This window comes from Dermacentor variabilis, chromosome 1 (assembly GCF_050947875.1).
Source record: "Dermacentor variabilis isolate Ectoservices chromosome 1, ASM5094787v1, whole genome shotgun sequence".
NCBI lineage: Eukaryota > Metazoa > Arthropoda > Arachnida > Ixodida > Ixodidae > Dermacentor > Dermacentor variabilis.
In genome coordinates this window covers 119,499,235-119,524,886 of record NC_134568.1, presented here as the reverse complement: position 1 = coordinate 119,524,886, position 25,652 = coordinate 119,499,235, and the positions used below count along the sequence as shown (strand labels likewise).

At 46.1% G+C, this 25,652-nt stretch overlaps 1 protein-coding gene and 1 pseudogene across 5 annotated transcripts in view; both read right to left on the bottom strand.

Moving 5' to 3' along the window:
- Positions 1-2,849: 2,849 nt before the first annotated feature.
- The window catches only part of Rassf (Ras association family member), a 58,262-nt gene continuing 35,459 nt past the window's right edge, over positions 2,850-25,652 (bottom strand). For 3 of the 5 annotated variants that reach the window (XM_075694242.1, XM_075694240.1, XM_075694241.1), the window contains 3 exons: positions 25,481-25,602; positions 16,167-16,264; positions 2,850-4,561 (listed from right to left, as the gene is read on the bottom strand). In XM_075694242.1, coding sequence (XP_075550357.1) covers positions 4,486-4,561; positions 16,167-16,264; positions 25,481-25,602 — 296 coding nt within the window. In that variant the 3' untranslated portion in view covers positions 2,850-4,485. The remainder of the gene's footprint in view (positions 4,562-16,166; positions 16,265-25,480; positions 25,603-25,652) is intronic. The other 2 variants (XR_012828672.1, XM_075694243.1) reach the window with 2 other exon arrangements.
- LOC142574182 (uncharacterized) lies at positions 11,195-14,709 on the bottom strand (annotated as a pseudogene).

Below are 25,652 nucleotides of genomic sequence, written 5' to 3'. Positions count from 1 at the left end.
GTCCAGGTAGATTCTTGGGCTCCTGAAGGAAACACATGCCAAGGAAGTACAACCTGAAGAGAACAGATCTGTAGCCCATTTTTAAATCTATTTAGAACTGTTGAAGCCATTTTTATCTCACTGCGGCAGTTCGCGCTGTATTTCAAGCGCCTATTCTATCACAAGCGCGAGGGAAATTGCTTGTGATCAGAAATTTTCAGTAATAAATTGTTATGCTTAAACAAGCTAGGCCGTCCTTAGTAAGCGGCGTTGCTCTCATACATCTGCCTCCAAATCATAAGACATCAAAATTGACATTTTGTTTCATACCACCTACCTTTGATCAGTTTTTGGGCACTCTTGGGGAGAGGGGAAAAGGGGAGTAAGCAGAAATTTTGGGGGGCGCCCCCGCCCCCCGTGCTCCCCCTGGCGTTAGGAGTGCAATAGCCAGAGAAAACTGCATTCGCTTTCCTTATTTTATTGTAAGAGAACTAATTGCCATCATTATAAGCAGGTCCTTTATCGAAACCCGTAATTGTATACTTGAATGGCTAAAACAAAAAATTCAAAACAGAAAAGTTAGAAGCAACGCAGAAACACAACCTGCACCGCATGTCTTTGTTCCCTTCAGCAGACGCACACGGTTGCAAGCACGTTGCAAGCTTGGGCGGTACGCAGTTGTTTGGTTTCGCGTTACTGTGCGCCGCTGGATATTTGAAGCCGCGTAGAAGTCGCGGAAGATGTGCCTTCATTCGATCACTCGACGGCTGTCTGTTTACACCAAGAGCTTTCACATTTGACCCCTCTACTGGCAGAACAGCTCATGTAGTTTACGCAAGCTTTCTCAAGTTGCGCAACTTGCTGTTGTCAGACGTTCTTTGTCTGCCGAACTGTCGCATCCTCATCGCAACATAGTAATTTAAAAGCTGTGCTGCAACATCTATTTTGTACTCAGCACATGCAAATTCAATGTGAAGCTTATTAAGCATTTCATCGATGGTGAGGAGAGCTTCTTTGGGAGTGCTGAAGAGCGATACCGGCTCCTTGCAGGACGCGTAGCCGCTATTGCAGCCGGGTTATGGTGGCATAGCCGGGTACGAAGCACTTTTTCCCCATATTAGGCAGTTTTAGTTGGGCGTCCGCAACCGCTCACGTACGCAGCGCGCGAGGTTGCGCGTGCGCGTAGCCGAACGTGCGCGCACGAGACGGCCGGACGCAAAAGTGGAGGAGGAAATTGCTGACTTGCACGCTCAGGCACCAGGATGGATGTTATGAGCGTCCCCTTTGGAACGGGGTGGTGGGTTGCGCCACCAAGCTCTTGCTACACTCTAAGAACAGTTTACACCCTTTGGCGTGCCCCTTCTGCCACACAACAATAATCGTCATCTGCCTTGATGCGTTTCCTTTCTTTAACGCTGCGAGCCCGGAACTTTCCAGTAACGAACGGCACGCGCGTTATCAGAAAGGGCACTCCAAAGGGTGTAAACTGTTCTATGCTGATAACCTGCGTGCCGTTCGTTACTGGAAAGTTCCGGGCTCGCAGCGTTAAAGAAAGGAAACGCATCAAGGCAGATGACGATTATCGTTGTGTGGCAGAAGGGGCACTCCAAAGGGTGTAAACTCTTCTTAGAGTGTACTGCCTAATGTCCTACCCAGTAGTATGTTATTCAGCGCCGCCACAAATTGTGTAGCCAGTATCAGCCGCCACGAAGTCAAACCACAAGCAGGAGTCATATCTTCGGCAAGAGCGATATCGAAAAATTCGCTCTCGTGAACACGCAAGAACGTCCCGCGAAGCCTGCCGAGCCCGCAGCGGACGCTACGCAGCTTTTGTAAAGCTGTGGGCGCACGCAAGATACCGTGTGCGCTCCTGCGTACTGCGCATGCGCACTGACGCCTCCCCGGGTTTGCCGCATGCCGCATACGCAGAGCTACTGCGGACGCCCAACTAAAACTGTCTATTCACTCATTTTGTGGCTGCGTCGGTTCGTTCTCCCCATTTTCTGCCTCTTCTCCCACTCCTTCCTACCACCCTCCTCTAGACGGTTGCACGTTAGTAGAAAGGTAAGCGCTGCTGCAAAGCTTTCGCGGGGGAGGGGGAGCACGGATAATTACAGCTGTCAAGAGGCTTATGTGGCGACACCCAGGGAGCCCCAGAGGGCATTGTGCACATTGGATGTGGCGCAAAAGTCTAAACGAGTTTCTTGCGTCCCATTTTCTCTCTTCCACGCTCCTGTCATGTGCAGACACGCTCTGAACCACCCCCGACGTGTTGTGCCAGGCAGCAACAGCAGTAGTGGGAAAGTCGAAGGAAGAGGCAAAGAAAGCTTTGATTTAAAAATAGGGGGATGGGGTGCTTATTGTGCCTATCCTAGACATGCAAGTCGCATTATTTCCGCAACGCTTTTCTTCCGCGCAACGTAGTTGACGATTCCGTCAAGTACCAGAAATGAGAAGCTCTTGGACAACACGGGGGCCCGATGGGGAGTAACAATTCCCCCAAGTTTTATGCACACGCTCATCCCATCTTTATTTCTGTGTGGAATCTTCAGCGCTGACTCCCCAATCTGCTGTTTCGGTTAACACAATCCGGAATGAGGTAGAGGTGCGCCATGAGTGGGGCTGCAATGTTCTGTGCATGGGAGTGGGGTTCAATTCAAGGTTTCCCTTTCATCCATGTAGCTCTTTTGGAGCCCACCGCCTGAAACTTTCTGTTCTGTGGGAAAAGGGAAGGGGAGGTTCGTCAGAAAATTTGCGATGTCGAGCAAAAAAAGGGTCTTTTTTTTCTGGAAGTGGTTGCAAGATACCAAGATACACCAAATCCTTGTGAAGTCAGCTAAGACCTTGTCTTCAAAGATGACGTGGCAAAGTGCATGAACATTCATTCAAAAAGTGTTTATTCACAAAAATATACAAGCACAGATCAGTAAGCAATATTAGCTGTCTTGCAGAGTAATACGTAGTTGCCACAGGTGAAATGAACAGCTGCACAATTTAAAGACTAGACACATGCAATGACACTTAAGCATTCCCAGTTACCAAATGAAGCCTAATTGTCACACTAAACATACAGCTGTGCTCACAATGACAACCAGTTTGGCACTAAATCATGAGTATTCAGAATGGCTGCAATGTCAATGAGAAACTGAAGATTTTAAATAACAATGGTTAATGAGATGGTCCTGTAACATGACACAGTTTTGATGTGTTGGAGATGGCCAAGATCATGCCGAAATTAGCAACACTGTGCATAAAATGAGACCTCTGCTTCGTGTCTGTGCAATGTGCCTAAGACCTGTGGCATTACGTATATTCCTCTCATTTTAAAATGAATTGCAGATATAATAAACAGCATAACAAATGATTAATACCTCTGAGGATTTGTTCATGCTCGTCAACAAAAAGACTAAGTGTACAAGTTGTAATGCCAAATGACAACTGCACTAGCTATAAAAACGATTGCTTAGCACAAGATACAATAATGCCCATCTTTGGATTATATTGAATAATGGTTACAAAAAATGCAAAAACAGTTCCTTAGCACCAGAAGCAATCAAGCCTAATCTTTGGCTTAAAGTAGAAGTCTGGAAAAAAAAAATCCAAACTACACAGGACATGTTGCTAGATAGGGTCATTGAAGACCCCTAACCAGGCCCCACTGCAAATTTTGGTTAAACACCAAAAGTTGTAAGGTGCCATATAGGGAGTGTTTTCCCGAAATAATTTTTCGGATTGGTTCATTATTAAAGGGGATACAAGAAACTGAAAAGTCATGTTGCCATGCCATCGGGCAGTGACTGTCACTGCTAGCAGAGGTCCTTTGCCTCGAATAGCATCCGCAAGCGGCCTTACTTCCCTGCCTTTTCCCATATCGAAGCTGAGGGACTGTGTCACGTTCATCCGACGTGCCATGCCTCTTTTTTTATTCTCTCTTTTTTGCTGCACAGCACACTTCCAGTGGCACCATTGTGCGTTCCACGTTGAATGATTTACTGAAGTGATATGCCCTGGTTGGTGATATTGCAGGCAGTGCGTCTTGCATAGAGGCGTTTGTGCGTGTGACCTTGACTCTGACTGGAAGTGGGGCTCCCTCGAGAGGAAGGGCATGCTGGATTTTGTTTGAAATTTTGACTGTTTTCGCACTGAGCATCACTTTGGTACTTTGCGGACAGGATCACCAGTGCATGATCTACATACCGCCCTTGTGTTTGCAATGCCCAAACCTGGTGAGGGGCCCTGTAAATGTGCACCATGACCCATTATGTTAACTTCAAAGAATGCACACAGCCATTATCATTATCAGCAGCCAAACAAAACAAACAAACCTGTGCACCAACCTGAGCCTTGTTTTTGTATAGAGACAAGGAGTGATAGAATGAAAGAATACACAACATGCAACATGTTAAAATTGCATTAGAAGTTCTGCTGTTATCTGCAGCACAATAAAGATACATGATGAATGCCCATAATCAACATTAGATGGTACATCACGCATGTATGCAGTCCTTAGGAGTTGATCTTGACTGGTATTGACTTCAGTTCTTGCATTCTGGTTTGAATTCGATGTCGCAATGTCTTAAACCTGTAAATTACAATAAGTAATGGCTTTTAAAATTCTTTCCCTATCACAATAAGCTTACAGCCATTATTAACACAATGCACATATTGCAAGCTGCATGTGACAAAAGAAGGTATGGCCTGTACAGGTAACCTTAAAGGGCCACTAAAGAGAAAAATGATTTCTTCTGTGTCAGTAAATTGCCCTTCTATATCAAAAACAACACTCTTACCATGATAAGATGCCTTGTGAGCCAGAAAAAGTGCAATACTAAAAAGTGGGTGGCAACGCTTCTCTGAAGTTCCCACACCAGCTTGCTGTAGCGTCATGGATTTTGACAGCGTCTTCTAGGGTTTAGCCAATTCTTTAGCAGTAAAGATGGACTTGCACTGTGTTCTAAAGGAGCCCTAGATTAAACACGGCGAGTTTTCGGAACTTTTTCTGAGCCAACGCAGCCTAAATACAAAAAAAAAAAAGATACTTTGAAATCTTTGCTGTCACAGTGACATACTGGCATTGGGGACTCTGCCAAAATTAAAAAACGAACTCTGAGCTGTTATGATGGGCCAGCGGGGGTAGTGACCTTCTAGCCTCTCCGGCACCACGGCGACGAATTGCTTTGTGAAGCGAACAATGCGTCCCCATCGGATGGACTTGATTTGACCTTCATTTTTTTCTTCTAATAATCAACCTATTATTTTGAGATTAACGACAACAGAGATTTCAAAGAGCCCTTTAATCGTCTAAACTAATTTAGTGTTTTGCTTTAGTGTCCCTTTAACATATCACATGTGCAGAAATAGTTGTCGACTTGAGTGCAGGAGAAGGCACATCTAGTGACACAATATGTACATGCCAGTTACGGAATTTTATGAAAAAAAAATACAAGAAAAGTAAATGTTCCTTGAAATTTCAAAGCTATCACAGTGATAGCTAGCACAGAAAAGCTTAAAGTACTCAGTGTGATATCTGCTGTAGTAAACATTCACACAGGTTCATGAACAATCTCCACATTGCTGCCCATTGAAGCCAGACATTACATATAGTCTGCCTGCTGAATATGAATACCTTAGTACAGGACCACCCAGTGCCCAACAATCAAACGAGAGCCAGACGGCTTGTAACCAACCAGTGCAGAGGTATGCAATACTACAAACCTATTTCTACAGGATGTTGCATCATGCCTTCTAGCACTTCCCATTGTTCCAATCTTTCACATGAAGATGTGCACTCATGCAACCATCCAGTTTTCAGCACATCACTGCCTAGGAGGGAAATCCCAAAATAAGGTCTCCAAAGTGCTAAGCCCTTAGGGAAACTGTTTGCGCAGCTGTTGGCCACACTGCTGTGTGTGTTTCTTCGCCTCTCTCAAACAAGCCATCGCTCACCCTGATGGGACGCTCAGTCTTGGCTTGGCGATCGTTTATAAGGAAGCTCTCGCTTGTTGCTACTACCAGGTGCGAAGTTCATGCAGTTATTCAGTTTTTGAACGCAAAAGGCATTTAACCTATTGAAATTCATCACAGATTGACGGAAGTATACGGAAAGTCTTTCATGGATATCAAAAACATTCGCAAGTGGTGGAGTGTGTTTACAGCTGGTCACACTGAAATTCACAATGAAGAAAGAAGCAAGGGATAAACAATTTCCTATGAGACAGTTGCGAAGGCTGAACAAAGCACACGTCAAGGTCAGAGGGTCTCTTTTAATGACCTCTTGGTTTTGGTTCCCCAGGCTTCTCAAGGCACCATTCATGGGGATATTGACTGAAAAGTTGGAATATCAGAAGGTGTGTGCAAGGTTGGTCCTGCGAATGCTCAAAGCAAACCACTAATGGCAATGCATTGATTCTTGCTATGCTTGAATTTTTTTGGCGCTGTGCAGGCTTCTAAAAAAGGACAACTTTTGGATTTCATTGCTATGGGTGACAAAACCTGTGGGTTTCACTTCACACCTGAGACCAAACAGCAATCACATGGGTGGCGACATTCCTCTTCATACAAGCTGCGTAAATTCAAACAAAACCTCTTGGCAAAGTCATGGCAACTGTGTTTTGGGGTTGAATGGAGATATTGATGGTCAACTTTATGGCTCATGGAACCACAGTTAACAAGAGACGTGGTGGGGACGCTTGACTTTCACGCATCCCCTGATATTGTTTTCCCCGCATGGCTTGCGTCTCCTGTAATCCGGCTTCACCATGTGGCCTTGCGCCGGTGGCGGTCGGCGTGATTGCAGACTAGTACGGGAGATGGCGTGAGTGTTGCGCTGCTGCCACCTAACGGCTGGGTAACTCAGATGCAAAATGTTCCTTTTTGGCTTGGAGTCAGCTAGCTGCGTGGATGGTTTGCGCGCTAGCCGACCATTCGCGGGGCCATCTGCGAGAGGCTTAGGAGCGGGGCGCCAGAATGGACGAACACGATCGTTTGCACGCGCCACCGTTCGCGTGACCATACATGTGAATGATTAGGCATTGTTGTCCAGCATATGGGCGAACATATTCGCTAGCTATCCAGTTGCAGTGAGTTGGACTTCTTCGATTTGTTGGGGCCCATAGGCATGTTCTATTGGTAATAAATGCCCTTGTGATTGTCTGCACTACTTTGTTGTCATTCCTTTGTACCAAAAGCATGCTTGAGAGCCCACATCTGGCTCCCAACATGGGGCTCTTGGGGCATCGGATGATAGTTTCGCTAGGTTCGAGACAACCTTTGTTTGAACCGAAGCATAGGCCTAGCACAGATTTTGATTGCTAGCTTCGGCGGTGTGCTTTCTTGAGTGTGAGCCGGTGTTTGCTGCGGTGTGTTTGAACTTGTCGACATGCTTAAGGGGGAAGTGGTCAGTATTCTGACCTTCATTAAAAACCCCTTTACCAAATTTAATGAAACTGCACAGCCTTGTTCAGTTTTTTGTGCTGATTCCAAATATGCAATTGTTTGTAAAATATGCCAATTATTTCTAATGTTAACTAAAATTAATTAGCATTGTTTCTGGGAACAATGGAGCAAAAACTACTCATCCAAATCTTGCTTTAGGCACATAGCTGGATACTAGGAACCGTAAGCTTCACAATGGTAGTAATAGTTTTTTGGTATAACAATTATTAACAATTATACAGCACATCACACCTTTCTGTTCAAAATGGGTTTAAAGTGGCTGTTTAATGTACGGACAATAAAAAAACATTAAAACTTAAGATACAAAAATCTGGTCCAACCATTGTGTGCATTATTTATGTAGCTCAGTACTCTAACAAGAATTACAACTCTAGGTGCCCCAATTACTGCGAAATCACTCCCGGAAGGATGCAAATATTCAAAAATTTACCTTTTCAGAAAACGCAGAAAAACGGACAAGTTCATTTTTATTCAAATATAACAAAATGTATTGATATATCCACATATCTAAATTGTCAGTAGCCACCAGGGATGTAAGCTGTCCGCCTACAGCTACCCAAATGGCGTTTTTTGAAGGCGTGTCGCAGATTTTCTGCAGGTGCACGCTTGCAGGCTGATGCTGCTGCTCGCCGGTTATCTTTCTCGGCCATTCTCATGCTGTTCGGTAGCCCAGGGTTAAAATGAAGCTCCTGGGGTATGGCAGATGAAGCTCTCGCTCCCCGAATTAAATTTCATTACTGCCTCAGCCACAGCAGCTTCAACAGCAAAAAGCAAGGCATGCTGTTCCTTAGGTGCCAATCCCCAAATCATGGAATGCAAGCATTCATTATTGTTTCGGGTCATGCTGTGCTGGCACCTTTGAAGCAATTTTTCTTCTGAGAGGCGCTCATACACTGGTAGAAGGGCTTGACAAACATGGAAAGGCAAATTATATTGATGCTTTGGGATGGGCAAATTTTTTGCTTGCGCAGCATTCTGATGGCACCAAGAGTCTGGACCGGATGGGCAAAGACTGTGGTTTGAAACCTTGTCGTTTGAAGTGATATGGTGGTATGTTGCCATCACAGCCTTCTGCATAGCCTTCACATCCCCTTTGTTGGATTTTAATGCCCATCTATAGTAGGCACTGAGTTTGGTGATCAGGTCACCCGTCAATTTTCCTTTGCCGCCAAGTGTTTTAGAAGCAGAGCACTTGTGTTTGGCAACGAGAGTGCGCAAAGCAGTCCCCATTCTTTATTGGACGTGATTCACGCAATCTTCTTTCTCGACTGGCACAAAGCCATACACTTTGGCCTGTCTGACAGCAAGAAATGCGCAACTATCACCATCTGAAGGGACTGTGGTGTACCTCAGTTTGTGCAGCTGAAGTGAGCTCTGGAACAGTATAAGCGCCGCTTCAGCTTCCATCTCCCCTGATTTTCTTTCTGTATTTTTTTTGGCCTATATGGCTTGCCTTCCAGTCTTGGTAGTCTGGGTCACCAGGTTTCGGGCCGCACACACACCCAGCACAGAAGTTACTCAAAACAACGTAGCCGAGCACAAGTCCGGAGAACAGTTCGATGACCGTGCTGACTCCGATGTGCGATGAATGGCCGTGTATCATCCACAAGCCATCGTAGGATACCGCTATATTCCCGGAGTACGCAAGTTTCAAGTCAACATACAATGACTTCACCGATAGCGCACAGATGCCCATCAGCTTTTGGGCAGCAGACGCCGACGCCGGCGCCAGCTTCTGCTTGAGATAGCCTTGCCATGTTTTGTTAAGGCCACGGTGAGAGTTATTCATTGCAGCAAAAACGCTGTTCATTGCCGTTTGTTGGTTTCCGGTGCTAATCATCGCATGAGCGGCGAGAATGTTCATTACGAAGGGGTTGACCGTTTTGCTGTTTTTCACGTGCAGCGACCTCCACTCGGAAACAACATTGCCGCAGTTTTCACAAGTGGTGAGAAGCTTGACGGCAAGGCGTACTGTCGCTCCTCTTAGTCAAAAGTCACGGAGCCACCCCAGGGACTGCACTTTAGACGCGAGACCAAAGTGCTTATCGCTTCCGCACTGATAACATAACAGCGTGACTTCATCTACGCCGGCCCGTCTGCACTGTCGTTGACGCTCGTACACATGTCCAATTCCCGCCAGTTGTTGGAGGTTTTCCCCTGCTTGCTTCTGCCGTTGGAGCAATTCCGCTGGCTGCACCATTTTTGTGTTGTGCCAAACACTGCTCCTGCGATCACTTATCAGCCGGCGAGGTCGTTAGGCCTGCTCGCTCTCGCCAGGTCCGTTGCATCCCGCATCGCAGCCGTTGCTTGAGACCGCAGGCGGGTGGTCATCGCTACGTTTTTCGGCATGGTCGGAGCACTTTTTGAAGTTGTAGCGCGCTCGCTTTCTTTTCTTGCCAAACTTGTTTCGAGTGGCAAACTTCCGACATTCTGACATCACTACACATTACGCTAGCGGCTTGCAAAATGGTGTCACTGTTCGCTTTTCAAGCGGGTCCGCACGCCGTAGCAGACGACGCCAGCTGCCCAAGCCAATTGCAGGACTTTATTTAGTCACGTGCACTGAATGGGCGAATGGGGTCGCACGCTGGTACTTTTTTCAGTGCGGTATTTCTAAATAGCGAATAGGCGGGAAATTGAAGTAGTTCTTGCCAACGCGACCAAGATGGCCAGGACAGCATGGATATGCTACGGATATGTGCCATGTCGCACGCCCGTTACAATAAGCCGTTTAAATGGAAGATCATCATACGTTGGCAACGAGTCGACCAGCTAGATTATTGCGTCATTGTAAGAGGTGGCACAAAAAGGTGGCCGCCGTAGCCACGGTTTATTTGGGCTGACCAGCCATAGTGCAGCGGGATCTCGGGAGCAGCCGACACCATGATCGCTCAGGTCAAGCGTGCTAGCATGTTCTGTTCTCGAGCTACCTGAGTGTGGACTCGCTTCTTAGCCAGCTTCAGAGGCGATAGTTGCGCTGCTACAGGGACCCCCTCCTAGTGCGAAGAGCGACTAAAACAAAGTCCAACGGTAAAGTCCAGGTAAAGAAGTCCAAGTAAAGTGTGCAGATGGTGTTGTTGGTAGTGTCGGGTTCACGCAGTCCGGGAGAGATGTACCAGGCAGCACCGACAACGTAGGTTGTGAGTGAGGCACATCCACAGTGATGCCGTAGTGCAAAATCGTGACCTGCCGCAGGTTTTTGTAGATGCCCAAGCCTGTAGAAGTCAGAGCTCCAAAAGTAGACCGACTTGCGTGGAGATAGCGCAAGTGTTAGGCACCTACGACGTAAATGTAGAAGTGACGCTCAAGCTGAAAAAGCCAGATGGCAGAGCTGCTCCTGCAAAACTTCGGTAGGCCATGTATCCATGGAAGGTGTGAGCAAAGAACATTAGACGGCTCGCTTGCTACTGCTTGCGGTGAAATCTCGAATGCCGATAGCATCAGGGTTGCGGTGGTCGCTGAAAGCATCACGAAGGTTGTGCTTGCGGCATTGCCATGCCTGTAAATGCGAAATTTGCACCTAGTGGAGCCGGTGCACGGCTGCGTCTTTGAATCAGTGATGAGTGAGTGCCCCCGAACGGAAAGTGGACAGCTTGCAGGAACGTCCAAGGAAGGAGAGCAGTGGGCCGTAGAGTAGCTCAACATGCTTGCATTTGGCCCAGTGACTTCCTTAGCGCTGTCGCGCAGGTGCCTTTGAGCCGGGAAGGAGGCTCACAGACCGAGTAGAGGTTTGATGCAAAGCCCGGCACATACTGACGATCAACATGGGTGGTCGCAAGCGATGTGGGCCGAGAAGACGTGGAATGACGCAACAGTTCAAATGGCGAGAGCAGTTGTGAGTGAGCGCTCGAGGTTACGTAGTGAGCAAGGACGGCTGCCTGCAAGTCCGTGAGGATGTCAGGGCTCGGGGATGACAACCAGAGCCTGGAACGCAGCCAGAGCCCGAAATCTTGTTGAGAAGGAAATGGCTGTCCAACTGGATGAACCAGATGTCCGGCATGTCGATGTAGAATTCCCGGACACCCTACAACCGTAGGGTGTCTGCCTGACTGCGTGAGGCCACATCACTTGCCTTAGTAGGGCCGGTTCACTGATGCTGGCATGGCTAGGCTTGGTCGTCCGAGTCGCCAATCTGTGATGGGCAGCGCGAAGGGGTAGCCACCGCAGCCACGATTTATTTAGGCCAGCCAGCCATGGTGCAGCAGTATCTCCAAAGTAGCCAACAACGCGGCCGCTCAGGTTGAGCATGTAAGCGTTTTCTGTTCTCGCGCTACCTGCACGTGAGCCTTCTTCTCCTTCGTCGGCTTCAGGGGCTATAGTTGTGCTGCTACATCATGTTTCTGTTTTGGAATCAATTCTGTGCTCTCCAAAACCAGTCAGCATGACTTCTCACCTGCCTGTATATGCCTGTTTCTTCTTGTGCGCCACTTGGCGCTGCAGTGCCTCATGCAGTCCCTCCTTTTTTGTCTCTTCCCTCTCAAGCCACTGCTTCGGTGACTGCAGATGCTGTTAGATTCGAAAGTGGCTTTCAGCTCGCAAAAAAATCCAAGACCCTTCCCACTCACTTGCAACCCTGTGAGCACAAATGAAGCGTGATCAGTGCTGACTGTGGGCCTGCAAATCACACAGTGACGAGTCCTGGTCACCTATGCTGTGATGGTCTTTCTGCGAAGTTCGATGTGGCATGCAGTGGTTCTCTTAATCATAACTGTCATGTAAAAAAAACCTGTTAAAGTAGGGGGTGGGGCCAGATTCGTTTGACCGCTCGCAGAATCATAAAATGCTGTTCGTGGAGAGCCCTGGTCAACAAGACAGACCCAGAGGCACAGACATCTCTAATTTGGCATCCCATGCCCAGAACCACTCAGTGAAAAGATTGAGTGTCATCCAAGCTTTCTTGTGGAACGTGTATCGGACTGGGAGGCCTTTTGCATTCTTGAAGCAGTATTCAGGGTTCGTACAGATTCAAAAGGGGAAAATTCAAGGATATTCAAGGAATTTCAAGGCCCAGTGGGAGTATTTTCAAGGACTCAACACAATGCTACATGCAGCAGTTTTCAATACCAGGTACAAATTTTACTGAACAAAGTCGAAAAAAAAGCAGCATTTCAAGGGACAGCTTGTTATTGCACTAAACCAACGTAACATTACCGAATAAAGTCGAAAAAAAAAAAAAAAACATTTCAAGGAACAGCTTGTATTGCACTAAACCAACATAATATTACTGAACAAAGTCGAAGAAAAACATTTCAAGGAACAGATTGTATTGCACTAAACCAACATAATATATGTTCCGTCTTGAAAAACACCCTGCAGCGCATTGCACCAATGTCGAACAGCAATCCATTCTGCAAAAGGGCTAATGGCAACTTCAGGGGAGCTCCTGCCACTTTTCCTGAATCTTCTGGTTGAGGCTACACAGTTCCTCAGTCTTGCTTCGTGCAGCCTTCCTCAGACTATTTGATCTGACCACATACTTCAGATCATTAGCTGCTTCTGCCTTTTCGGCATACGCATCCGCTGAAGCCTGGAGGTCAGCCACTGTTGCCTCGAGTTTCTTCTTCTTTTTTTTTTTCATTGCGTCGATCTCTTCGTCGATGCAGCGCCTATTTGATTCCCTTACATCATCACATTGCTTCTTTTTTTTCTGCTTCCAGATATGCAGCATACTGCTGCCGGGCGGCTGATACAGCAGTCCTCAGCTCTTTTGTAATAGGGACATTCAGGACGCCCCCTGCCTTGTCCACAGCGTCGCATGCCCTACGTTGTGAAATGTACGACAGGTCCTTCAGGTTTTCTACAGCAACCTGGCGGTTCACGCTAAACCCTCGCTCCACAGTGGCCTGTCCGTGGCTGAGCACGAGCAAAAGCTTGACAACCTTCCACAGTTCCCCATATGATGAATTAAACTTCATCAGCTCAGTCAAGAACTCGTCCAACCTGTTTACGTTCTTCTCAAACATTCATAGGTTATGCATCTCTTCCTGCAGGAACTCGGTGTACTCCCCAAGTACAGTGTTTCTTTGGTGCTCAGACATTCTGCCTGCTGTAATGCGGGCATCCAACACTCTTCTGAAGCCGGCCAGGCACTCATCTGGTTTAGTACACATTTGTCGTGGGTCTAGAGAGGACAAACTCCTAATGATTGGGAATCTCAGTGGTCTTCTCTCAAGCACCTTCTTTGTCACACTGATCAAGAAGTGTTTGCATTCCATGCGGAACTGGAACACACCCTTCTGGCTTGCTTTAGTTTTCCTGACAGTCTGTTTAGCGGCATGGCCTACATCCACCTTTTCAAGTGGAGTGTGGTTCTCGGTGCTTTCAATGTCCACCATCAGCAGACCAGTGGCTCCTTTTGCTGTAGACAAGACCGAGCACTTCAGAAACTTCGTCAGAAGCTTCCTGACTACAGTTTCCAAGTCCACTGCAAGAAAAAACACCATGGGCTGATCGGTTTGGTACTCAGTGAGGAATGGCTTGAGGGTCATGGCCACACCCAGTGCAAATTGAAGCTTTGCTAGCAGTAAGTCATCACTGGCAAACTCACACAAGTTGTGAAATGATCCACACTTTGGGGGGCTTACTTCCTTCTTCCTTGCAGCTGCAATAAACTTCTTAATGTCACACCACAACAGCAAGGCTCTCTCTATCACAGGCACATTCTCCAACCACCGGTGGGCAACAAAGTTCAGGGGAAGTCTCCTGACCAGTAACTGCTGAGAAGTCCTCTCTCCTTGCAGGAGAACCATGGGAAAGCGCGCTCAGACTGGAGAGCAGATAGTCAAGTCCCCACTTACTTGCTTTAACACCTGCCGTGTAGGCGTTGTGCATGGTGTGGAGGCCACAAGTCCCAATGTCCAGACACTGAACTTGGTATGCTTGATGCAGGTGCTCTTGGAAATTCTTGAGTAAGTTCAGGTTAACATTGGGACCATCCATTAAATTCTGAAGAATTTTCTCAAGAGGGAAAGGCTCGAGCACAGTCAGCAGCTTTCCATGGATGTCCTCGGATGTTAAGTGCCCCATAAACACCAAGGTATATTACCTTGTTGCCACCTTGTGAGACGAATTCCAAAACTGGATGTGAACATCCAATTGTTTCCGCTGGAGATAGTCGTTCGTGGACTTGTCGAAGAGTACCCCGTAGTAATCGCAATCTTTTACCTCCTGTTGCAGAGCAGATAAAAGGAAGGGCCTCAGACCATGGCACGTCACATAGGCAAATTTTTTCTCTCTGCAAGAAAATGCTTTGGCCACGCCACTGTCCGGGAACATACGCTCGAAAGCTGGCCTGCTTCCAAAGACGACTGATAGGATAAATGCGATGTGACAACCTTCAAAGTCCACAGAATCTCCGCGTTTGTCACCAGCTCGTGTGCCTTGCAAGCATCGTCTAGCTTTCCCGATTGCGAAGGAGGTGGGAAGGCTGACTGTTGCCCTGTACTTGGAACTAAGTACCTTCGCACCGAGCTGTTGGCTGCAATCTTCATGACGCCAGCATGCTTAGCACTCTTCATATGGCTCTTTAACGCCGACTCGCCCATGTTGGTGATATCGAAGGTCTTTCTGCAAGGCCTGCATCTTGCACGGTGCTCACTCATCGTATCTGGTGCAATCCAGTCTTTGTAAGCGTTGTTGTGAAGCCACGCACCTCGAAATTTGCTTTTCCCAGGCATTTTCTTTGTATTCAGATGTTTCAGCCGCAACAAGTTGGGTGCAGAAGCGACAGCACAATGCAATGCCATCAACCACCATAACAAAGTGCCAAGATCGGATTGGATTGAATCGGCTCAAGTTGGCTTCAGAGCCGAGTGGCCTTAATGTGGCTAACCGTAGCGCAACATTGGCTATATTAGCACAAACTGAATTTTTACGCCTGAAACGCATATATTGAAACACGATACTAAAAATACAAATATTTTATCTGCATTCTTTCATTAATAGTCATTTGCATGTACTACGCTAGGAATTCAAGGATTTTCAAGGAGCAGCAAAAAGTCCAGGATTTTCAAGGGCCTTGAAGACGAAATATTTAAATTCAAGGGTTTCCAAGGTTTTCAAGGACCTGTGTGCACCCTGAGTATTACTCTTGCGGTTAACAAATGCCCACAGTTGGCATGATCCATCCATATGCACAGCCTGCAAAACTGAGGCATGCACCGTGCTCATTTTTCCACCGTGGCATGCACTGCCCATCAGATTCAATGTCTTGTTTTACAGTGTCTGCCGAAACGGTGCTGTTTCGAATTCATTGGCATGAAATATTTCCAACAGTATGGGAGGTGATTGCGCGTACCCTCTAGAAGTGCACTTGCACTGACACGGTATGTTGAATGCGAGTTCGACATACACGTATACAGTGCTATACTTTTGCATGAGATTTTCAGGGGATGTTACAAACGTTCAATATAGCCAATAATTCTATATATCCAGAATTTATATATCCGGGATCGACTGCACAGACACAGAAAAGAGAGAAATAGAAGAGAGACCCACTTTACTAAATGGAGGCTTCTTTCATCCATGCAAGCCAGAGTCATTCACTATTGCACAACAATGAACTGTGAATGTGAGCAGGGTAGTCTGCACAGCAGACTCTGTTTAAGACAGACATGACAGAACCTCGAAATAGTCCCAGCTTAATAAAGTTCCAACCTAAGGGACCTCATTATGATTGTCATCAGTGACAATAAGCAAGCAAGCAAGCAAGCAAGCAAGCAAAGGTAACTGACTTGTTCTTTATCTTTTCCACTTCCCTGTCCTCCTCTTCATGAAACTTTTTGATAAATGTTGTCAGTTCCACTTCACTGAAGTTGAGATATTGTGCAACCTAGAAAGAAAACTGCATCAAACTCAATGCAAAACCTTAAGTAAAGATTACATCATGGTGATGGTGCACTAGCTCCTGAAAATTGGTAGCTGCAAGTCAAGATGGAAACTTTTGGACAGGATCCAACTAGTATGTCCAAAAACACATTTCTTTATGAATGCTTAATTTCTTGCTTAGTGGTTCAGGAATCATAAAAATTATGAAGATGACCACAAAGTAATGGGGAAGGTGGCGAGTATGACTACAGAACCAGGCAAATGTCTCATCTGATCAGTAACCAGTCAACTTAATGAATTAGTTTTCACAGTACTTTAACCTTTTCATATTGGTTATGATTTTGTCATACGCTGGTCTTAGACTCTTAAACAAAGCAGTATCAGGGTTCATACAGAACTTGACTCAAAATTCAAGGATTTCAAGGATGCCGACGGCCAAAATTCAAGAAGGGAGAAAAACATTATTTGTACACATACACTGAAAAATAGCGAAATCTCTTTTTCTTAGCTGCAAGAAATTGCAGCTAAGAAAAAGGAGAGGAAAAGGAGCTGCAAATTTCTTGCAGCTAAGTGGCTGCTGAGTTGGACAAATGCTTCAAGCTCTTCAGGTTGCCTTTCTAAGTTTACTTTCCCAATGTAATCATGTCAATTGCCTTCTGGCATAATTGTATATAGTACTGTCTGACTTCAACCAAAAACACTCATTGTTTTAAAGCCAAATGGCCGAGACTTACTTTACACCAGGGATAACAGGGGGAAGGCGGGAGATGGAAATTCAAGACGATGAGCAAAAAATGAACAAGGTGAAAGCAGGAGCCAACGTTTCGACAAATGGACTTGCCTTCTTCAAGGCTTGAAGAAGACCAAAAATCCACTTGTCGAAACGTTGGCTCCTTTTTTCACCTTGTTTATGTTTTGCTCATCGTCTTACTTTACACCAGGCACTTCTAGAGCCTAGGGCTTGAAAATAGAGCCATGATGGCCGAGGTGTGAATCAACTAGCAAAACAATAGAATGATGGCAAGCCTTGCGTTGAACACACCACTCCTTTATCTCTAGCTTTGGCTAATCGCCTTATGCGTGACTGATTGCAGCACTGCGGATGACGCTGGGTTGACTTCAGTCAGGGGGCTTGCCTTTGTCGTCTGCTACACTCCAACTAAAATGGCTGCATTTTCATGTTAATTAAAATTAAATTATGGGGTTTTACATGCCAAAACCACTTTCTGATTATGAGGCACGCCGTAGTGGAGGACTCCGGAAATTTCGACCACCTGGGGTTCTTTAACGTGCACCTAAATCTAAGTACACGGGTGTTTTCGCATTTCGCCCCCATCGAAATGCGGCCGCTGTGGCCGGGATTCGATCCCGCGACCTCTTGCTCAGCAGCCCAACACCATAGCCACTGAGCAACCACGGCGGGTTGCATTTTCATGTGTTTCCTCGTGCTCCAACTGCGTGCTCGCGTAGCCTTGCGTTCTCCAATTACTGTCTGTATTTTTTCGTGTTAGTAGTTTTATAAATGACACCACTAGGAAGACAACATTGTATACTTAGTGTATCTTCCATATCACCACCCAATGTGGTAGCCTAGTGGCTATGGCGCTGCGCTGCTAAGCTTGAGGTCGCCGATTCGACCCTGGCCGCTGCAGCCACATTTCGATGGGGGCGAAATGCAAAAACGCTTGCACATGATTAAATGTAGACGCACGTTAAAGAAACACAGATCGTCAAAATTAGTGCGGAGTCCTCCCCTATGGTGTGCCTAATAATCAAAAGGTGGTTTTGACGCATGAAAATCCAGAATATAACCTTTTTATGAAAACATTTTTCTATCACTAACACCCTCGCTGGCAGGGACACAATCTCATGACTCAGTCTTAAAATATTCCGCCGAGCGATTAAATGAGTCTACACAGCTTTGGGAATGAAGCAAAATTAAAGGGCCCAATCGGAAAATTTTGCACCAACTAAGTGGCACTGCAGTTTAACACAAACCTTTAATTTCGTTAATTCTACTCTCGTTGGTGTTGTGTATATAAAATTTTTCCTGACCAGAAAACTCTAAATATCTCGAACATTAGTTGCACCATGCTCTATTGTGTTTCGGAATCGTCAAGCATTGTGCACACTATTTGTTTAGGCTAGCATCAGATGATTTCTGTTCAACGCATTTTCAAACTATCAGTGACCACTCAGAAGCTATCACTTTATCAGGGTAAGAATAAGAATAGTGTTATATATAAAGAAGAAAGAAAGAAAACACAGGAATGCCTGTGCACATCTTATTGCGCATTTGTAGGTCTTCCCCAATTCTCTACCTCTCCCATTTTTTCATGTGTGTTTAGTGCACCTGTTTTTATAGCACTAATTCTCATCACTGGAAAAACCTCACCTGCAAGATGTGCTTGTTGCCCACGGCAGCTGGAGCTCAGAAAGAAAGGGTTATGCTAGGCTGACTAACATGGAGGAGCAAGCTGTCACGGTGGAAGTAATAAAGTTTAATTAAAATTATCTCACGAATGTCAGTACTGCAGCTATGTAATACTACATTACGGTTTTGTCCACTAATATTATGCGATTTTCTATCAGACGTTCTAGACCATATTTTGTGAGAATGGCAGCAAACGTCTTTTATGCTATGCTTAATGTGATGGGCAGCAACAATTTATAAGTCTGTGGCCGACGGAGTGGGTGACCAAATGCAGCACACGATGCACAGGCAAACACAGTATTACAGCACGGGCACAGTAGCTGAAGGCCAAATGCTGCAGTTCATCATCAAGGGCCGACAAATCATTATGAGTGGGCCATGACAACATAACAGCAATGACGAGAAACCAACTCCGCACACGTATGTGTATGCACGTGCATGTACAGCGTCAGGAGCTATCCACACTAAGTGTGGTGATGACAGCGACTCCGCCTGATATTTTGCAGGAAATAGCGTCCTGGACATTCCGTATACAGCGGAACCCCGATTATACGACTTTCTCGGGACCGCAAAAAAGCGTAGTAAAATCCGAACATAAAGTATGCCTATAAACATATTACTTATCTCGCACGATGGATTTACGAGAAACATCAATTAAAACTAATGTACTCTGCAGGGCTTGGAAACCCGAATTACCAAAAAAGTAAATGCGGTAAGAATTAATGCTGCAGTACAGGTACCAATCATGCTTTATTCAAACGAACCTTTACGGCACTCCACTGCCCACTGCCGCGATTCCCGCCAGCCGGCGCGAACTTTAAAAAAAGTCGGCAAGTTTCTTTTGGACCTTGTTTGATCCATGAACCAGGAGCTTTCGCTCGAGTTGGGCAATGTCCAAAAGGAGGTCCTCTGCGGCGTCGCGTGAACAGATGAAGTTCCGGATGCCGTTTATCTGACGTAGCACCACGGCAAACGTGGTAGGCACAGGCACGGCATCTGTGGCGTCGTCGTCCTCATCTGATGTCGCAGCGGTGTCGGCAATAGGCAAAGCCTCCTCGATGCGCGACACCTTACCGCAGATGGCAACGTTGTCGTCAGCCTCCACATACTTGGCGAAGGTCGAGGTTTAAACCCTCGAAATCGTCGTTGGCGAAGCCTACATTGGCCTTGAGCGGCATCGAGGTTGTTGCGTCCCCAGCAGAGGAGGCAGTCTCTCGCTTAAAGCCACAGTGCTTGAACGAGTTAGTGATTGTGCTTTGCGACACTGCATTCCACGAACTGGCAATAAAATGCATGGCGTTGAGCACAGTGATCTTTTTTTCCGACTCGCTGCACTCTATAGCCGCCAGCCGACGCTGCACTAACCGCTTCGAGTACCCTTGCTTGACGCACTTAATGATCCAGCGGCTGCAGCCGGCTTGTGCAGTTGGGCGGAAAAAAAAACAACTTTTATGTTCCTCAGGCTGGACGTATCGGGTGGGTGGCATTGTGTGTTGTCCATGAAAAGCAATATTTTCCTCGCCTTAGCACCCATTTGATTATCCAGCTGCTGCAAAAAATTGCTGAAGAGCGAAGACGTCATCCACGCCTTTTTGCTGAAGTTGTAGCTGCACAGCAATGTCTTCAAGTTCTTAAAGTACCGTGGCTATGCAAACTTTCCAACAACGAGCACGGGCAACCTCTCAGAACCATTCTCGTTAGCACAGAATAGTGCCATCACACGCTCTTTACTACGCTTGCCACTATGACAGCTGTCACCCTTAAACGCAAGGGTTTGCTCGGGCTGCATGTGGTAACAAATACCGCTCTCATCGGCGTTGAAAACATCGCGGGGCTTGTATGCAGAAATCATCTCCGGCAGTGACTCCATCCACTCATTCACTGTCGAAACGTCCACGGAAGTGCTTTCTCCGCAGAAGCGGCTGTACACAATCCTGTTTCGTTTTTTAAAGCAATCCAGCCATCCGTTCAATGCCTGAAAGTCGTCAATGCCCAGACACAATGCCACAAGGTCCGCCTTTTCTTTTAGAATGGCGCCGTTAACATTGATCGCAGAGCTTTGTGCTTGATGCAGCCACTTGACGAAAACTTTTTCTAACTTCTCTTGCTGTCCTTCTTCTGCCGCTTTCCGCTTGAGCCCGAACATGTTGGCATTCTGCAATATCACCGCTTTGTTTGCCAGGATCGTCTTAAGCGAAGATTCGGGTATCTTAAGGTCAAGGGCAATGCTGGCTTTTGTGGCTCCATGACGCTTTTCCGCTTCCTCGAGAATATTCAACTTATCGCTGAGCGACAGTACTGTCCGCTTTCGGGACATTGTGCGTCACGTTGCTCCACACAACTAAAAAGCTCCGCTGAATGCTGGTCGCTAAGATTACGACGAAGAACACGTGTGATAAACCTAAGCCTCTCCGCGCTACCTTGTCGGTGATCTGCTGCTGGAAAACTGGAAGGAGAGAAACGCTTCCCCAACGCGACGAGAAGAGAGGGAGAAAGTGATTGTGGAGAAGAAAAGCCACTATTTCAGCACAGCGGACGTCGCAGGCGGCTGCTGGTCGGGGGGAGAGAAATGTTTCCCCAATGCGATGAGCGGTAACGCCACCGAGAAGAGAAGAGAAAGACTCGCGGCACTTTTCTTTCGTCTGCCGTTCCGTCCCGCGCTCCGTGAGGGTCGTCGTATAACGCAGGTCAGGCGTAAAATTGGGTTGGATAATCAGGGTTTTTAATGCACTGCTTCTATGGGGACTTCGCCGGGACTGCGCTAATTTGTCATAAAACCCGGGTCGTTGCAAAACCGGGGGACGTATAACCGGGGTTCCACTGCATACTGTTTTAAAGACCCGCAGACTTAAATTTCAAAAACTTGAGCAGAGCAGATCAACCGACAGTGTCACGTTGCCTTCATGCAGGAAGCGAGTGCCAGTGGAGTCGCCCCTCTGATGTCACATGCGAGAGTGCACCACTCAATGATCTTGGAGCTAAATGTGTACTGTCCTGCAGGAGTGCAGGGAACATCATACGTTAGCTGCCTCCAGTAGTTTCTGCAAGTGTCTTCTTCTAGCCTTAGGTGTTTCGCGTGCATGATGATCAGCCTATGCTTTGGTGGCACGGCACCGACAGCAACAACACACCTTCAGAATTCATCCAAGACACGCATGCTTGTAGTGGTTGGCCTGAGGATATGACACCACCATGTGTAGATGAAAATATTTACCCAGCATTGTATCTCTATAACGCCACTCCACAGACGTGTGATGCAAGCTTGGTTGTGGCCAGGTTGCTTGCACATGCTGTTTGGGATCAAGCTAATGTGTCATGGGTGGGGGGGTTCCAATCATAGTGCATAAACATTTTCTTTCTTTCAATTTTATTTAGTTTTATGTTCAAAAGGCAGAAATTATCTATTAAAAAAATTTTGACATACGGACCAATTTTGACACGCAGCAGCTACGTAGCAGGCAGTAGAACTAAAGGAGGTATGGCCTGGATTCCCGAGTAAGAGTTTGCCCAGGAGTGTGGCACCAATACCTCGGGGATTACTATACATAATGTTATTGGAAGAATGTCAACAATATGTGCAAACAGTAGATAAACAAATGCTTACTTTATTAAAGGTGCAGATCTTACATGCGAACATAAAGCAAATTGACACATAAGAATGCAAAGACTGTGAGCCAACTTCAACTATGTTGTAGTCCACACTGCACGACCTTGCATCCCTTCATGCTGCTTAATGAAGTAAGCATTTTTTACATAGTGCATACCTTGTATATTCAACAAACTTTTGTTGCTGGATTACGAGGGTCCATTGTAACAGACTTTTGACTGTATTCTTCTCAATAAGGCCAGGGTTATAATACATGAGGAAATGATCAATGTGTACATTCCTCCAGGAGCTGTAATTTGTTCTATGTAGTTACTGTGCTTTTTGTTTAAAGCGACATGGGGAATGCTCGACTCTCACGCGTCCCCTGATGTTGTTTTCCCCACATGGCTCATGCATCTCCTGTAACCTGGCTTCTCCCCATAGCTAAGTGCCGGCAGCGGTCGGTGTGGTTGCAACAACATATTACGAGTGAGGGCGTGAGTGCTGCGCTGCAAATGCCGCCTACTGGTGGGGTTAATTGGGCACAACAGGGAGTAGGCTCTTCTTCTTGGGCTTGGGGTCGGCAAGCGGCGCGGACGTTCCACATCGCTCATGCCATATCTTACTTTGTTCCTTAATTTATTTTGTTCCTTAAGGGTACAATCAAGGAGCTAGAATCTATTGATAAAAGATGCATCTTTTAAAAAGTTGACAATTTTGAATGTCTTTATTTCAGAGTCCTTTCGCAGGAATTGTTTTTATGTACACCAGAGATATTGTAAACTATGCATACTGAAGGTATGAATGCAAAATTTAATCATGTGTACAGCAATTTTAAGCAAGCAAAACACTACAACATGACTACAAAAACCAGCCAATATTGCAAGACAAGAAAAATGTACTTGAATGCTAGGTAGTGATGCCAAGACACTGCAAAAAATGTGTTTTGTCTTGCTATTTCGTGTTGGAACATGAAATTAATGACGACTATACCCAACATACCAGACGATTTTCTGTACCTTTCTGACTGAGTCGCAGTAATGCCAAGAACCAGCGTGTCAAATGGCAGGCTTAGTACAACTACGTTTACAGTGTCTTGAGACACTGTGACTGCATTAAACGAGTTCTTTGCTGTGTCCCTAGGTTGAATTTTGATTATATATGCGATATGCAGGATGCAAAGCTAGCTTTAGAACAAGGTGTCTACCAAGTTGACATTTCCCAATTCCTCGAGGTTTCCAGGTTTCCCCCGAGTGCCTTCTCAAAACTCCCTGAGTGATCCAGAACTTTGTTTTATGTCAAGATGGGCTGACACCATGTCTGCCAGTGGTGTCAATCTCTAGGAAGCACGTAAAAAAAAAAAAAAAAAAAAAAAGACTTAATCCAGTTTGAATAGTAAGGAGTAGCGTTTAGTAATATGCACAGTGAATAAAATATATTAAAAAAGAAAGGGTAAAACCCATTGCAAATCGAGTCAAACATCCTCAAATACGAATAAAAAGGAGATGCATACAGAAGCAAATATTTTCAAATATGAGCTATTTCTATGAACTGATAGCAAGCTCATTGGTATGAGGCTTGAACTTTGTCACAAGTAAGGTTCTCTCGCAACAGCTGGTAAGTAAGCCTCAGCTGACATACTCTCAGCCCGCGCACAACGCCTCAGTGTTGCGTTTCACTGCTTTTAAGAGTTTATTTTGGTTTGGACGAGGGACACCTACACCTTGGCATCAGCCAACACTTTGTTTTTTTGAGCTCAAGCTCCTTCAAAGAAGCGACGGCACGCTTCCTTTCCAGTTCATTCCTCAACGTATAGGTCCTTTGTGTTCTTGTCCTCCTTTCGCCACGTGTTCGCCCCATAGCAATTTGAATCATCCTGTTGGACAGTTGTACAGTCAACGTCCGATTTTTCGAACTCCTTCGGGGCCGCAAAAACGTACAAAAAAACTGGCAGTTCCAAAAAATGAATGCATGTCTTTTCTTTCATTGCCCTTAAGGGCTCAAATCACCACAGGCACATCCTAAAAAGCTCTGAAGGCCTACCAGTACACTTATTAGGCATACTGGTGCACGTACTGTGACAGGAGATGGCGGGTGCGCGCATGTATAAATAAGGAATACATACTGTGTCCTGTGACCATTGACCCACCCCACGCTTGTTATGATTCACTGCAATACGTTTGCGTATGCTTCACAGTGTAACATTGCTGTATTGAGGCGCAGCTAACTTTCGGAAACTGGCATTATGCAACGCATCATGCCTTCCGAGCTTCGAAGCCAATCGTGCGGACCACAAAGGCGAAGTCGATGCCATTGCTGACAGTGGCGAATTCTTTCAATGAAAAACACAGCACCCAACGGCAAGAAGCTTAATAGCGAACGTCGAAGCAGCTAGGTCTAGCGTTGCCGCAGTGGTGCCTATGGCTGCCAGCGAGAGTGCCGCTTCGAGGCGGCGAGGTAATCAAAACGGCAGCAGTGGTGGCTTTGATTAGTGCCGTTTCGGACCTGCAGCCATGGCAAAAAGTCCGTAAGATCGGACAGCAAAGGGTTCTTGCGTCCAAAATTTTAGATACGTTTTCAGAAATGTTCTATGGGGTACATGATGGTGCCGCAAAGCCGTCAAAATTATCGGGCATCCGGAAAGTCGCCCGTTGACTGTACAGCGGCAACTCCTCCAGCCAACGACATGCTGTCAAAGACAATTCGTTGCGATTCTACTCTGTTACTCGCGCCAGCATTACCGCGACTTTCGTTCCCTTTCAATAAAATTACAGCTAATTTTCCCTGATAGAAGCACGAATTCCCAGAGTTTTCCCTGAGTATTTCCAGACTACTAAAAATCCCTGAGAATTCCTGGTTCGTAGACACCCTGTAGAAACATGAAAACAAAAATCTAAAATATATTTTGAGAAAGATGTTTTCTTTTGACCCACATCATCTTAAAAATATGTGTGACAAGGCATTGTCACTGTCTCATGCAGTCCTTTTGAGCATTCAATAGGTGACATAATTAAATACGTCTCTAAACCACACTCAATAATTGAAATGGCATTCGATGCTGAAACAAGCAGCGTATGCTAAAGCAAACAAGGCAATGTCCCCCTCCCCCCCCACCACACGCATAAAATTTGAAAAAAATTCAGGGTGAATAAATGCTAAAGGAAAAGAATTAAACTCCAATGGCAGAGACGCCCACTTGCCTCATAAGGTATTTCGTTGGTGTTCTCTCTGTTCATGATGAACAGTTTGGCAACAGCTTCATCAGGGCCCAGCATCACTCTTGCCAGCAGGGGGTACTCATCATCTTGCATCAACCTCCGTTCTTATCATCATCAGGCATCATTTGCAATAAATAGAAACAGAGGACAACCA